We start from the raw sequence: 15,372 nt of genomic DNA on the forward strand, positions 1-15,372 counted from the left end.
TGATTGGTCAATTTTAGAACATATCAAGGCGATTCGGAAGAGGATCTAATGGACGACCTAGGTAGTTAATATGTGGTTGACTACTTGGTCAGGGAAGCACAAAGTCTAATTCTTCGAGTATCACGGTGCTGTGTATCTACTACGAAGTGGAGTGGGTGTCGCATAAGATCGCATTTAGAACTAAACCGTCCTAACCCGAGCGGACTGATAATTGGCCACTTTGAGTACACCTTCAGTCTTTTGCTCTAATTGGTCACTATGTGTTCAGTTTTATTTCCTACCATTGATTGGACACATTCAGGTCATACTAGAAAGGTATATTATGCTTTATTTGTTCCGTTACGCCCTCTTTAATCAAATTCTTGTTCACTGCCTCTGCCTTCATTCCCTTGGAAGAAATAGAAAAGAAAATAATCGATAAAACCTCGCAAAGATTGCAATTTACTGATATCAAAAAATCGCCTTCTCCCTTGAATATTTACAGATGATTCCAAGATCTGAAAAATGAAGCACCCAGAGACGATAGCGCCAATGTCCAAATATAGCTCATCCACGATGGATGCTTTGGACGCCTCGTATAAAAAAGAGACGTTCACTGACAACGAGTACTCTTCTACCTCCGATGTTGAAAAACCATCGCCGCATATCCCCGCAACCGCCGATCTAGCACCTCTCAACATCGAGATCACTTATCCCGAGGGTGGTCGTGATGCTTGGTTGGTGGTATTGGGTGCGTGGTGTGGCTTGACCTCATCACTGGGCATCTACAACACATCAGGTGTGTTCGAGGTCGTTATATCCAAAGTGATATTACCGGAGGCTTCTTCATCTACTCTTGGCTGGATATTCTCAGTCTACGCCTTCGTAAACTGGGTCTGTGGAGTACAAATCGGACCGACCTTTGATGCCATGGGCCCGCGTGCACTGATGGTTGCCGGGACTATTTGCACGCTAGTTGGAATTTTTACACTCAGTGTCTCCACAGGTAAGATCGGTTCTCATTTAATACCACATCTAATCGTTAATGCTCGTACACCTTGTTAATATACACTTCCCCTTGCTAATGGTGATATAGAATATTACCAGATCTTCTTGTCATTCTCCATCATGACCGGCATCGGCTCATCCCTTCTCCTGACCCCATCGATGGGTTGCGTTGCTCATTGGTTCATGGAGCGTCGCGGTCTTGCCAGTGGTATAGCATTCATAGGAGGCGGTTTTGGTGGTGTTCTCTTTCCCCTGATGATACAATCACTCCTCCCTCAAGTTGGTTGGGGATGGTCGATTCGAATCCTCGGATTTGTGCTTCTTGTACTCTGCGCTATCAGCGTGGCATTTTGCCGAAGCAGAATCCCTCCCCGAAAAGGAGCTGAAACAACTTGGCGAGATACATTGCCAGATTATAAAATCTTCCTGGATGGAACAGGAGCCATGGCACTCACAACCGCCGGAGTCCTTTTGACGGATTTGGCATACTTCATCCCGATTACTTACATACCACGTTACTATATCGATCGACAGCATCTGTCTGATGAGGAGGCCCTGACGGGATCGTCGGCGTTTGCCTACCAGCTTCTCGCGATTCTCAATTCTGCTTCGTGCGTTGGCCGATATGTGGCGGGCGACATGGCGGATCGATTTGGCCGATACAATACCATGATTGTCTCGTTGTTTTTCTGCACAGTATCAGTTCTGGGTTTCTGGTTACCAGATATCCTCGCACCAGACCTCGATTCCTACGCACTACTGGTAGTTTTCATCCTACTATTTGGGTTCTGCAGCGGTTCAAATGTTAGCTTGACACCAATATGCCTGGGCCAGCTTTGCGAAACTCAAGAATATGGACGATATTATGCGAGCTGTTTCACGGTAGTATCCTTTGGGGTACTGGCAAGTATCCCCATTGCCGGGGGTCTTTTAGATGCGGTGGAGGGCACAGGGAAAGAAAAGTATTGGGGAGTCGCTCTTTTTGCTGGACTCAGCTATGTGGGCGCTTTTTTGTCTTTTCTATGGGTCAGGATCAAAGTGAAGGGGAGAGATTGGAGGATAAAGTGGTAAAACGCCAGGATTTTGTGATTTCAAAGACCATAACGTCACAACAATGTATTAGATTAGCCCTGACTATCGTATACCACGACTGATAATGTTTCAATGCAACACGTTTCCGAGACTGTTCCACTTGATCATCCTGATGGACCCTATCTTGTCAATATTCACTAATAACCTGTTTATATGTGAATATGAGTGAAATTAGTACAGCACCTTCCTCTGCTTCTCCTGGACAGCACGAGATGGATAAAATCACGTTAAAAACTGCTTCAGAGGCATATTGGCAAACCAAACCACCTGCTATCCATTTGAGATTTCTGACCGTAGACCATACATGGCTTAGCATCTGGTCTAGCGCATGCTGGCCTTGGGCTGGGATCCTTAATCCCTATAATAGGCACCTACACTCCCGCCACCCTAAGCCTTCTTAGGCAGAGTAGGTATAGCGCTCGGTCGAGAGTCTATAATAGGATATCTTAAAACTTGTTGATCGTTCTTGTAGATCACAACCTACCAAGAGGTGAATTTGGACCTCGAGACTTCTATAATAATCGGTACCCTTGATGATCGCAGGGAAGAGACCTGTTTCCCCCCGGGGCGGTGAGTCTCCATGGCAAACCTTAGAATGCGGTGCGCCACCTCCGCATTCTCGTGGGATCTCGGGAAGCTCCGAGGTCCCGGAGAGTTAACCTTCGAAGTATTCCAAGGGAGAAAACCTACTAACGTCATCCTATGTCCCTATATTCCAATATAAAAATAATAATAATCCTCTCACTATGCAAGCACAGCCTTCGACATCGATCAGTTCCGATCAGTTCCAAACTTCCCACGCTCGTTGGCGCGCCCTCACACACCGCACTCCTTCCTCCCACTCTTCTTTTCTCTACGGCGTCAAATCTACCAAGATCTACTGCCGCCCGACCTGTCCCGCACGCCTTGCTCGAAGAGCCAATGTTGTCTTTTACGACACAGAAGACCAAGCGCGACGTGATGGCCACCGGCCGTGCAAGAGATGCCAACCAGATAATGCAAGCTTCGTTGGAGAGAAGGAGGAGGTTGTCACTAGGGTTTTAGCACTTTTGAGGACTAAGCGGGATGATCATGATCTGACAGTGAAGCGAGGCCTGAAGGAGTTGGCACAAGAGGTCGGTGTAACGCCGAGTTATCTTTGCCGTGTGTTCAAGAGGACGATGGGGCTTACACTAGGAGTGTACATGAGAGAGTTTGAGAGGGAGGTAAGCGAGGGCAAGACAGAGAGGGAGGTTCAGTATCCCATCACAGTTGGATCTGGTATGGTTGATGCGGCGACGGGACTCTGGACGCCAGAAACAACGGCAGGAAGTCCTATGGCACCGGTTGAGGGTCCGAAGGAAGAGTTGGCAGAGCAGCAAGTGGGCAATGTTGCAGAGGCTCTGGACTTGAACTTCGATTTCGACGAGTGGTTCTGGGCTGGTGGCTTCGTTCAAGAAGACTTCTGGCATGAAGGCGCCTTGAATGATGACGTGCCCAGATGGAATATATAAGGTGGTTGATATCGTTTGGCTACATACTTGATTTTCACGATTCGTGTGCTTTCTTATATACTTTAAAGATTTTTTTATCTAGCGTCTTCCTACCCTCATCGACTAACATGACCCTATTTTTGGTCTTTATCTTTGACATCCTTCAAATGTTTACATTCATGCTTACATTTTGGGTACTTTTGGTATTTAATTAGTAACCTCGGGAACGTCGAATTACCGCGTATAACTAGCATCGTATAAGCACATAAGCACATAAGCACCTGGGCATGTAATAAGCACTCACCAAGCGTTTCAATAAGGCTATTCTACACGTGATCAACCGTTCCTCTAAATCTGAACCTGTGCTAACATCTATAAATATGGAAAGTTGGATAATATGAATCTACAACATAGTCTTAGCCTCGGCTTATAAAAATAGACCAAGAAACCAAAGAAAATACAGTATCTCGTATACAATATTAATTGTCACCCCTCGCATCATCGAAAGAAACACGGCAAGTGGGTCAGATTATAATACCTTGTGGACGAATTGTTGATCTTCTTTACAATAAATTCAGCCGACTATTACATTTGGCCCACTTGGCACCCCTTGGGGGGGGGGGGCCAGGACCGGGGCGCGGAAACCAGCCTCCAATAAATTAGGGGAAACCCCGCGCCACTAAGAAAAAAAAATAAAACACGTCACGGTCCGTGTGTTTTCTCTTCTTCCCAACATATCAACATATCAGATCTTCCCAATGAGGTCATGTCCTCACTCAGCAATTCCAGCCCAGGGAACTGGATTACCGGCAGCTACACAGGCAACAGTATCGGTGTCCGTATCACGATCGCAACATTTGTCGGAGTCGCATGGTACAACGTGATCGAGCTAGTTGTGCTCATTTTCCTAACCTTCAAACGCTATGAAGGCCCCTATTTCTGGAGTATGCTGGTAGCCAGCGTGGGAATCCTCCCGTATTCGGTCGGCTACTTGATCAAATTCTTTGGTCTGACAACTGCAACTTGGGTGCCCGTCACGCTGTTAACAATCGGCTGGTGGACCATGGTAACCGGCCAGTCGTTCGTGCTATATTCGCGCCTCCACCTGGTGATCCAGAACTTGCGCGTACTGCGCATGGTGAGAACTATGATCATCTCGAACATTTTCCTGCTGCACATACCCACAACCGTGCTCACATACGCGGCCAACTTCTCCAGTTCTGCTGCCTCGGTTGCGGGGTACGATGTCATGGAGAAGCTACAGCTGACGGGCTTCTGTGTGCAGGAGGTTATCATCTCTGGGTTGTATATGTGGGAGACAAATCGCATGCTACGCTTGAATCAGGACCATGTTAGTCGCAAGACAATCTTGCAGCTGCTCGCCGTCAACGTGGCTTGTATCCTCATGGATATCGCGTTGATGATTATCGAGTTTAGGAACTACTATATCTACCAAACCACCCTCAAGGCCACGCTGTACAGCATCAAACTGAAACTCGAGATTGCAGTCCTCGGCAAGCTCGTCAATATCGCCCATCAGCACATGTGGAGATCCTCGTCTTTCACTACTGGCGGCGGACAGTACCCATCTTTCGTTGATCCGAGCCGTGCCTTGCACGATTTCAGCCATGCAGACTCTTTGGCTACCAGCTCGGGATCCAAAGGCCGCACGTCTGGAACTGAGGCTATTGACAGCGACGTTCCATGAGCTTGGGTGTGTTTCTACCTCTCTCAAAGTCCTCTACCAAGCCAAATGACCAACTTGGCCAATCCCACAATATTGCGATATCACCTTGCTGTGCGCGAGGCGATCATCACTCGAAGTGGTCCCACTCGACCGTCGCCAACAAAGACGCAACGGCCAGCATTCGCTTCGCGCCTGTCGCTCAAGCTTTGACCTCCCCGCTGAGGCTGAGGCTTAGCTAAATCGGTAATCAGCCATGGAATACCCCGCGCTGCCCCGCCTACATTGAGTCATTCCTCCGAATGACCGAGAGCGAACAAATTGGCTGCATGGAAAGCGAATGCGTTTTCGAGCATACTAGAATGCCCCCCGCGCAAGCCTGGGAGAAACTAGTATTTATCTTCATCCGGCAGAGATAGACATATCGAAATGCCACAGTCTCATCGCTCTGAGGCTACCTTTGAAACATTTCGAGCCTTCTGGTAAAAATAAATTTCTACGACTTGGAAAAAGTCACGGCTGAGTGTAGATGTTTGGGGAGGTAAATTATGGCATATACAAGACTGGTCGTCTTTCTGTAGGGCCCAGGCCGCTTGTGCACTGCATAAATTCATAATAGGTTGGCCTAGGAATTTCGCTATGGAGTATACTGTAATATAGGAAAACACTGGAAATGAACTAATCACCTTAGAATACACGTTATCTTGCCAATAAATTAGCCTTCTTTGCCTCGTTGCTTTGTTAGGCGAGTATAGACAAACAACCACGTGTTACAAACGGCGATAGTTTGTAGTCCCAAGGTCTAATCGTCCAGGGACAAGTAACTTGAATGTTTCTCCAAGGTCCTTTTAATCTGATTTCCACACACACCTGTTCAGCACACCATTTTACGCCATGTAGTCAAATTCGGCTGTATAGTTCCAACCGAAATTGCCGTCTTCTAGGCGAGCGATGTATCTCCAGTCCGATATTAACGAACTCCGCCCCGATAACGGCATTTTCATATCCCAACCGAAAAAACCCCGAAGCAAAAAAAAAAAAAAAGTCGAACGAAAAAGTCCAAAATTCACGTTTGTGTCCTTTGCCGATCCGAGGTGAAGCGCCTACAACCGGGCCGGTGATGTCGGGAGTGGGGGAGATAGCGGATAAGGCACACACAAGACGTTGAACAATTGAAGTGAAAAAAAAAAAAAAAAAAAGGAAAGGGTATATTTGTCTATGTATCTGTATCTGTATCTATAGCTGTATCTGTATATTTATAATTTATAAGTCCAAAAGAAACCTCAAGATCCCTTCCGACCACCAACTTGATCATGCAAGTAAAGCCGGCCCTCTGTATTGACGAAGCCGCCAATTCCGAAAGCGGGGATAATACGACACATGCGGAGCAGTGACGCGCCAATCCAGTCGCGACTGACACGACTGATCCGTTCTTTGGTCGGCATCACCTGTGGCCGGTTATATAGATCCAGACCGAGTAGGTGGATTGGTGTGCTGATAAGTTGGATAGAGGCTGGGATAGCGAGCTGCGCAATCAGGATCTTGAGGTATTCTTGGGAGGCGATGGAGTCTGGGATCGATGCTGAGACCATGGCGGGGAGGCTGAAGGAGCCAAAGATTGTGAGAGCATCCCGGACGAGGAAGGCTGAGTATGTTGCTACTGGGATTCGAGTGCGGCCGATTGAACGGGCCGTTTTAGGGGCTGAGGTTGTGTTCGAGGTAGAGGCAGAGGCAGAAGTAGAAGTAGAGGTAGGAGTTGGAGTTGGGCTTGGTGGGGTTGTGTTGTTTGCGGCTGGCACGGAGGTGTTGCTGTGGCCGAATAATTGGGCGAATTTCACGTCCTTCCAGATGCCCACGGAGGAGTTGACTATGAATGTTGAAGCGAAGGTGGTCATGCCCGCGATAGCATGGTCGATCTTTGGGTACCACTTGCTCAGGATGGTCTCTGAGGCATTGGCTGTGGCGAAGGTTGCCGTGTAAAGGGACCAGACAAGGAGACTGGGTCGTGATGTTAAGAAAGTTGCAGGCTGTGTGAGGGAGAACCAGAGGTGTCTGCGGAATGCCGGGAAGAGAGGTTGGTTGTAGAATGATTTCTCAACGACGAGTCTAGGCGATACTGGTCAGTAGATGTTATAAGATGGAATCTGACTTGGCTTACCTGTCAAAGATCATCACCGCTGGCGTTATCAATGTTGCTGAACCTGCAGCAACGACTACATCGGCCGCCAATAGTTCTGCCATCCGGCTTTTGGTGTGATGGATACCAAATGGCATAGCCTGCTCTTGGATTTGCTGTGTCATGGCTTATAATGTATGGTTTAAGCAGGCAATGCTATCATAATCTGTTCGTGACCGTCTGGCAGTCTGTTGAATTCGTGATGTAGAGACACGTCCGGAAAAGACTCGGTAAATGCTGCAATCTAACCGGACTGGCACTGTTAGATCAAATAAATCCAACGCGGGGCACTCCATGAGACAACTTACTGTGGATCAAATGCTGATCAATGGAACGGGTTAGGGTTGCGCGGCTTAGGGTGCACTAGAAAATAAAAGGAGGGAGGAGAAAAAGAGTGAATAGAAGAAGAAACCCCCTCCGTAGATATATACCCAGCACTCTTTCTATAATGTAATGCCAACATCTTATCGAGAAATCAAGCACCATCGACATTTATAGATCGCCGGCTCAAAAAGACAACGCGTCGGCCAAGCGAACCAATCACAGTGCAAACCGGGCCGGCGGCCGGTGCTTGATACGGGCCGGTGATTGGTGCGGTCGCCGCGCCGTGATCGACCTGATTAACTCAGGGACGAGATTCTAGAAGTTTGAGTTGTGTAACTACTACTCCCTGAGGAATAGGATGTCCAGGACAACGCGTAGGCTTGCCTGAAACGGACTGTTGTATGGTTCCTCCCCGCATTCCCCCGATCTCAACATTATTTCCTTACTCTATGTTATTTGATGAGTTTCCCCCCCTTCTTTTCACCGACTTCTGCAGAGTGGGGTTACGATTCGCCTTCAAAATCAGGCAGTAAAAAAGAGATATGGTTTCCGATCTGCATCCCGGCCTGTCCCTCACTAGTACAACTTCACTAATACAAGTGATGTACATAACTATGGAGAGAGATAGAAGAAAGAAGGTTGATTGGCTATGAAAGCAACCGGGAATGTCTCCATTTCTATGTACTGTACTTAAAAGGGTCAAATTGCAAATTAAAAATTTAAGAAAAACAGCCCTGGAAATACTGACTGCATGAAGGCTTAACAATACTCCGACAAAAGCTTCGTCCTGTTTCCCCAATAGCTGGACACCGACAGATAAGAACCCAGAGGAGTATGCACGGCCATGCACTTCCACTTGTGCATACGCCCGTCCACTTCATGGTATTATGATTGACTATAAGCATCACATCCCATGTTACCCAGACTATACCCACGGATAGTATGATACACCAAATATTGTCAGGATACAAGTCAAAACTTGGGCATTAAAGATCGATTTCGAGTGACATTTCTGTGTGGGCATCACTGGGCACCAATATGTACACCAGCAAGTGGATCCAATAGGAATTCCTCAACAGTTCCACTTTGGGAGTGCCGACACCGCGGGGTTTGGGGTGATGTGTCACTGAGTTTCTGACTCATAGCTCGTTTCTACTACAATATACGTTGTATACCTAGCTCGTGAGTTGAGAAGCAGTGCACCTCTTACTAAGACCTTTGGTTGGCGTCGTTTTTAGATTGTTATCAGATAATTGTTTTGCCTACCCACGGGCATAGGACTGACATTCCACTAGAAGTAGGGAATTGAAAATAGAGGGACAGCTAGGAAATCACTCAGGTTTATTTTGCTCAACAAAAATAATCTAAACTCATTCGGTGTTGCTTGTCCAAGTACCGCAATATACGGTTCCAGACCAGCCTCTTGAGCACTCTGAGGTGGCATCGAAATTGAAGGCATTAAGATTAATTAGACAAGGCTCTAGGTTAGGGTTTATATCTGTAATGAATCATTCGACAGTCAAGTCGAACTAGAAAAGAATACTTGTGATGTCTAAGCAGATTCTGTTTCAGAAGTTTGGGGTAAAGTTTACTACGACTACAGGACGCTGACTCTATTTTCTATACCTTGGTTCTCACCTTTGTATAACATATGAAGCTGGGCTAATCTAGCCTTTTGGGATATTATGAGCAGTTCGAGAAACTGTTCATGGCTTTGGACTTATGACTTTGGACTGCAAGAAATTACTTGATCAACAATGTATAGGAAAGGTTAGATGTGATTACTCATTAGAAATACTCTCCTAGGGAATGCATTTCCTGTGGGTTATACCACACAGACCAAGGGCTTCAGAACATTACTTGGGATCATCAGCAAAAGAAATGGCAGTGTGGCGCCAATAGCCTAGTTTCTATGGTTTTACTGACTGATACGCCTTTGACAGCTATATCATTGATTGCGAAAGGTTCTGCCCAATTAAAAAGGTTCGCAAAGAAATAGGGTTTAGGAAGACTGGATGTATCCCCTTTCAAATTTCGCATTTGTCAACAGCGAAGATTTGAATAATATGTACACATGGGAACTCTGGCATACACATAGAGTGGTTGCAAGCCAAGAAAACCATTTGAGATTTCCATCTGTGATTGTAGAGCCGTGTAAATTTCTATCCAGAGCCCGATGGAATTTAGTTGGTGTTGATATCTCACTATATTACAGTGTCCTTGAAATGCCTCCAGGGCTCCCATACTTCGTGACATATCCGTAATATCTCTCGTCATGTACCTTTTCCACAGCAGTTTCCGTCGTAGAACCATGGATGCGTCCATAGCTCATTCCGTAGATGGACTAACTCCGAACGCTAACTCCGCATTTAGATAAGCCCAGGACCTTCTCCACATTAGTCACATGGCGATTGTTGCCAGCGCGTTCTATCAGATCGCATACTCGAATCTCTAATTTATCCCACGCACTCTCCTTTTCCTCTGTCATACTCTCAAGTCCAAAGACCAAGCACCATTATGCCCCCTATAACCGTATCTAAAGGGCGCAGCCCCTCCCGTGACCCAAACGAAACCTTCACGCAAATGGCCGACACAGACCTAGAATCCCTAGGTCGGCACTGTCAATACGAGTACTGCGGACAACTAGATTTCCTCCCCTTCCGCTGCGAATCCTGCCGCAGCACATACTGTCTAGACCACCGAACCGAAACCGCGCACCAGTGTCCCCGCGAAGGCGAATGGGCCCGTCGCCGCAACGGAACAAACAACACCAGCCAGGAAAACCGCACCGCCCCCGAAAAGCCATCCATCTACAATACCGACCAATGCGCCCACACCCAGTGCAAAACCCTCATAAACACCCTCAAAGACCCCGCTGTGCGCTGCCCCCAGTGCAACCACCAATACTGCCTGAAACACCGTCTTCGCGAGGAACACGAATGCGCCAAGATTACCCCGCTGGGCGCGCGCCAGCGCAACACCGCTTCGCCAAATGACACAATCAAGTCTATGTTCGCGCGCGTGCGCACCTGGGGCCGCGATAAGCAGAATGCCGCTGCTAATGGGACCCTACTACCGGCCCTACCCAAGTTGAAGCCTAAACCGAATAGTCCGGCTGCGCGTGCAGTTGCTGTTAACGGCCTCAAGCGATCGGCTAAGGGGGATGCTTCGATTCCTGCGGATAAGAGGCTGTATTTGCATGCTGTTGGTACGGCAGAGACGCAGGCCGCGGAGCCGCCGGCTGGGGATTTCTTCTTTGATTCGAGGTGGAAGGTTGGGCGTGTACTTGACGATGCGGCGAAGAAGTTGCGGGTTCAGAATTTGAATAATCGGGTTGATGGGGAGGATTCGAAGTTGCGGGTCTTTCATGTTGAATCTGGAGAGTTCCTCGAGTTCTCGGAGGCTCTTGGTGCTGGGAAGGTAAAGCAAGGTGACACGATTGTGTTGCTACGCGGCGCTGGGGCTGTTCTTGGGGGCGCATGATGCATTTATTTGCTCTCTGTTAAATCTTTTTGTCGCCTTTTTGCTTTTCGAAGCATATACACAGCCTGATACACCTGGAAGCATGTTTTGCTCCAATGCATGGGTTGAGTTTCTGTACATGTAGACTCGGAGTTCGAATGCATTTCTATTTCTTTGTCTCAAAATATAAGGCCTGTGTCATACATCACAGAAATAATTGGTATCATACAAACATCGTAACTCGGACAGTGCCCACAAACTGGAAACCAGAAAATCTATATAATTCAAACGCTCATCTTCATTTTGATGATCTTGTGAGGCTTGTACCCAATGACCTCAAACTCATCCTCCTTCCAGCCATCAACGACCGCGCTGCCCCGGTCATCACGCTTAATACGCAGCTCAGGGAACTCCGTTGGTTCGCGAAGAAGCTGCTCATTAAGCGCATCGATGTGGTCAAGATAGACATGGGCATCACCCATAGTGTGAATGAGAGTGCCGGGGTGAAGATCCGCAGCATGTGCAAGGATATGAGTGAGGAGAGCATAGGACGCGATGTTGAAGGGCACGCCGAGACCCATATCACAAGAGCGCTGGTACAGCACGCAGGATAGGGTACCCTTCTCCGATGGACGGCCAGTCTCTTCATCAAGCTTCATGCCAGGGGGGAATGAGACGTAAAACTGGGCGAACATATGGCACGGGGGTAGAGCCATCTTTTTCAGATCGGCGGGGTTCCACGCGCTCATGATAATGCGGCGATCGAAGGGGTTGTGAATGAGCTTGTGTACAACATCTTTGAGCTGGTCGACACCCTGGCCGGTGTAATCCGCCTTGGCGTCGACGTACTCGGCACCAAAGTGCCGCCACTGGAAGCCATACACGGGTCCTAGGTCACCTTCTTCGCGGTGGCCGAGGCCGGATTTATCTAGGAACTCGCGGCTTCCATTTCCGTCCCAAATTTTAACCCCGGCTTCGGAGAGCGGGAGAGAGGAGGTGCAACCGGATATGAACCAAAGTAGTTCGGCGAGCACGGCGCGTAGGAAGACTCGCTTCGTGGTAAGGAGGGGCAAGACGGGGATTGGCTCGCCGCCTTCTGGGTTCGGCTTCGAGAGAGAGAAGCGTAACTGCGGTGGTGCAAAAATTGATTGCGTGCCAGTGCCAGTCCGGTCGGGCCTGTGCTCGCCTTCGGAGAGAATTGAGCGTATCAAGTTAAGATATTGGTGCTCTTCATGCGAGGGGTCGTGTGGCGGCGAGGATGCCACGGGGGCTGCGGCGACTTGGTCTTGAGTCATTGTGTAGAGTGAACTAGTGAGGAACGGGGATACCAGGCTTTCTATTGATACTGGACGCTAGAGAGCCACTCAGTGTGTCAAGTGGACGACAATGGAGAGGGGGGATCTTGGAGATCGGCGGATCGCGTCGACGCGACACGTGGTCACGTGTCGATCCCGTATTTTATAGTGCTCCAACCAACTTGTTCAAGGAAATTATCCAATCAACCTTTAGTTCGCTGTTATAGGCATTAAAATGCCCTGGATTACTTGACACACAATATTTGCATGAAATAATAATATTCTTCCCTGAAGTATTCACTTTGATACTAACATACAGAGGAACCCTTTCGAAACCCACATATAAGATTTCAACAGACCACTACAGATACTGTAGTATTTCCAACATTACTTTCGCATATAGGTTGTTGCAACAACAATCATAGTTCAGGAATAGGTAACTCATGTCTTATTTTCAGTAAATGTGGATGGGATGCACTCTATTCAGTCAACTTAACGCCGCTGGAATGCTGGAATGGATGCACCCGCTTTTCTGTGTCATGAAGTAAAATTTCTCGTTATCTTTTTCTTCAAGACACTTCTCATTTGATCAAACGTGATAACGGCATCATGAGTCTGCCAACAAGTCCACTCCAACTCCCCGCAGAGCACCTACCGCCCACTCAGGGAACTTCGATTTATCACCTCCATAGATATCGGAGAAGAACTTGTGAAGAAAAGCCGGGTATTGGTCTTCAATAACGGCCTGTCGGATTTTGCCCATCAAAGTCAACATATAATGAACATTGTGGATGGTCAAACTGTAGACGTATTAGAACCGAAATAAGATATTGTAGCCAGTCCACACTTACAGATGAGCGCCAACGGTCTCTTTGGCTGTAATGTGGTGCATGTATGCTCGCGTGAGCCCAAGGCCACCTTGGTCAGTTGGACGACAGCAAGTGCAGGTACAGCCCTCCTCAACTGGACCGAAGTCTTCGGCGAACGATTTATGGCTTAGTTTCAGTGTTCCAGAGGAGACGATAGCGTCGCCGAAGCGCTAGCTGGGGTCAGTGCAAGAACGAAACAGGAGGGTTTGTTGAGTCTTACCGCTGTCCGTGTCGGCCAAACACAATCAAACATATCTGCACCGAGAGCCACTGCTACAACAATATCCTCGGGATATCCCTAATTTTTGTGATTAGCCAAGGCAAAAGAACCAATTCAGTAAGACATACCACGCCCATAACGTATCTGGGTTTATGTTCTGGGAGAATTTCAGTGCATGTATCCACTCTTTGGTCTGTCAGTTTATTTGGTCTTTTTTCCGGTGAAAGTAGAAGCACATACACTTTGCAGAACTCCTCCTTCGCCTCACCACCAGATAGACCTCCAATGGCAATTCCTGGAGTATCTCGCACTACCATCTCTTCACAGCACTGCTTTCGCAACTCGAGATCCAGACCACCTTGGATGATACAGAAGAGGTTTTGTCGCTCGGGATATTTATGCTCCTCAATGCACCGATCTAGCCATCGTACAGACCGATCCATAGCCTCCTTGATGCGAGCATGATCTGGCGAAGTGGTTGCAATCACATCGTCTAATTGCATAATAATATCAGATCCGATAGAATTTTGGAGAGAAATGGAGTGTTCGGGAGTCAGTAACCTGGTAAAAGTCAGCATTTCGGGTGCGCAGCTACAAGGTTTATTGCGAAGCCACCTACATTGGGGAGCCATCGTGCGGGCTAAGGAACCGCACTCCTTCCTCTGTGACCGTCGCCAGCTCAAGAAGCGACACCATCTGGAAACTGAGTGGCAAACATACCCGGTTAGCAACATACCATCGATGTGCGACAGGAGAATAGTATATCTTACCCCCCACTATCGGTCAAGAGATTCCGATCCCAGCCTTGTAACTTATGCGCTCCGCCGACTGCATCTAGTACCGCCTGACCAGGCTTCAGACCCAAGTGATATGTATTATTCAAGCACAGCATGCATCCCGTCTCTCGCAGCTGGCCGTATGTTAAGCCCTTGAGAGATGCCTGTGTCGCGACGGGCATGAAGATCGGCAGAGGCACGGAGCCATGGGGCAGGTGGAGGGTACTCGCACGGGCCTTAGTTGTCTATTTATACCATAACACATAACACGCATCAGATATATGTTACAATAGGTTTTCAATGGCTGTCATTGCCATAAGGACGTACCGAGCATTTGGCGTGACGATCGAAGGTTAATGCGGAGGGCATCGATTTGTGGGCGGGAGCGGTAGTGGTCGACATAGTTGCGATTGATATGAATGGACTCGAATATGATGTTTTACCGAGGCGCCTGGCTAGCAAACGTTGGCATAGCATGGGGAGGGGTGATTTGAGTGTTTGCGATGCGATCAGGAACACTTTTATCTGATAAGCTGTTTGTCTGGTTTGCACTCTGAGGCTCAGTATTGCTTTTATACAACACCTGGACATGCGCCCTCCATAAATACTTAATTTGGATATCTTTGAACTTTTTTGTGTATGTGAAGTCCTTAAATGTTTGATGATTTCAAGTCGAAGATATTTTCGCCTTAGTTGAGACTCAATATTACCAGTGAATCATTTTGCTCCCAAACAAAACTAACCCATACCTGCAAACTACTTGCAAAAAAAAAAAAAGATTATTCAATATTTGAAATGCTAATGATAGCCTTGTCGTTACCCATGCTCTTTGTGTTGACCCCTTTTTGACATCCCAGATGTCCCTGGGATCTAGATGTGGAGATCCGGGGAAACCCCCGACTCAGGGGAAAACAAGAGACGGCAACCAAATCCCACCTAAGTATGTATGAAGTGTCGATTTAGACCGGGAGACCAACACATTTCAAATTCCAGATCTATGCCCGGAATCAGATAT

The 15,372-nt window shown here is 47.7% G+C and overlaps 7 protein-coding genes across 7 annotated transcripts; 4 read left to right on the top strand and 3 right to left on the bottom strand.

Annotated features, from left to right (window-relative positions):
- Window positions 1-555: 555 nt before the first annotated feature.
- Window positions 556-2,058, top strand: N7455_000640 (uncharacterized protein; the record flags this gene model as incomplete). Its single annotated transcript, XM_065603840.1, has 2 exons — window positions 556-985; window positions 1,076-2,058. 2 exons carry the CDS (start codon window positions 556-558, stop codon window positions 2,056-2,058), a joined length of 1,413 nt encoding a protein of 470 aa, XP_065462331.1.
- A 767-nt stretch (window positions 2,059-2,825) lies between these two features.
- Window positions 2,826-3,572, top strand: N7455_000641 (uncharacterized protein; the record flags this gene model as incomplete). The annotated part of the gene is made up of 1 exon (XM_065603841.1): window positions 2,826-3,572. The coding sequence occupies one exon, from the start codon at window positions 2,826-2,828 to the stop codon at window positions 3,570-3,572; it is 747 nt and encodes a 248-aa protein (XP_065462332.1).
- Window positions 3,573-4,317: 745 nt separating this feature from the next.
- Window positions 4,318-5,259, top strand: N7455_000642 (uncharacterized protein; the record flags this gene model as incomplete). The annotated part of the gene is made up of 1 exon (XM_040958019.2): window positions 4,318-5,259. One exon carries the CDS (start codon window positions 4,318-4,320, stop codon window positions 5,257-5,259), a length of 942 nt encoding a protein of 313 aa, XP_040811525.1.
- A 1,259-nt stretch (window positions 5,260-6,518) lies between these two features.
- N7455_000643 (uncharacterized protein) lies at window positions 6,519-7,536 on the bottom strand (the record flags this gene model as incomplete). The annotated part of the gene is made up of 2 exons (XM_040958072.2): window positions 6,519-7,341; window positions 7,394-7,536. 2 exons carry the CDS (start codon window positions 7,534-7,536, stop codon window positions 6,519-6,521), a joined length of 966 nt encoding a protein of 321 aa, XP_040811445.2.
- Window positions 7,537-10,252: 2,716 nt separating this feature from the next.
- On the top strand, window positions 10,253-11,218 carry N7455_000644 (AN1-type zinc finger protein; the record flags this gene model as incomplete). Its single annotated transcript, XM_040958037.2, has 1 exon — window positions 10,253-11,218. The coding sequence occupies one exon, from the start codon at window positions 10,253-10,255 to the stop codon at window positions 11,216-11,218; it is 966 nt and encodes a 321-aa protein (XP_040811492.1).
- Window positions 11,219-11,481: 263 nt separating this feature from the next.
- N7455_000645 (thymidylate synthase) lies at window positions 11,482-12,492 on the bottom strand (the record flags this gene model as incomplete). The annotated part of the gene is made up of 1 exon (XM_040958041.2): window positions 11,482-12,492. One exon carries the CDS (start codon window positions 12,490-12,492, stop codon window positions 11,482-11,484), a length of 1,011 nt encoding a protein of 336 aa, XP_040811520.2.
- A 607-nt stretch (window positions 12,493-13,099) lies between these two features.
- On the bottom strand, window positions 13,100-14,834 carry N7455_000646 (tRNA-ribosyltransferase family protein; the record flags this gene model as incomplete). Its single annotated transcript, XM_040958115.2, has 8 exons — window positions 13,100-13,292; window positions 13,344-13,531; window positions 13,582-13,659; window positions 13,710-13,767; window positions 13,822-14,142; window positions 14,201-14,284; window positions 14,352-14,602; window positions 14,685-14,834. The coding sequence occupies 8 exons, from the start codon at window positions 14,832-14,834 to the stop codon at window positions 13,100-13,102; spliced, it is 1,323 nt and encodes a 440-aa protein (XP_040811479.2).
- Window positions 14,835-15,372: the final 538 nt, after the last annotated feature.

Source organism: Penicillium solitum (genome assembly GCF_028829755.1).
Source record: "Penicillium solitum strain IBT 25940 chromosome Unknown utg000001l_segment0_segment0, whole genome shotgun sequence".
Lineage (NCBI taxonomy): Eukaryota > Fungi > Ascomycota > Eurotiomycetes > Eurotiales > Aspergillaceae > Penicillium > Penicillium solitum.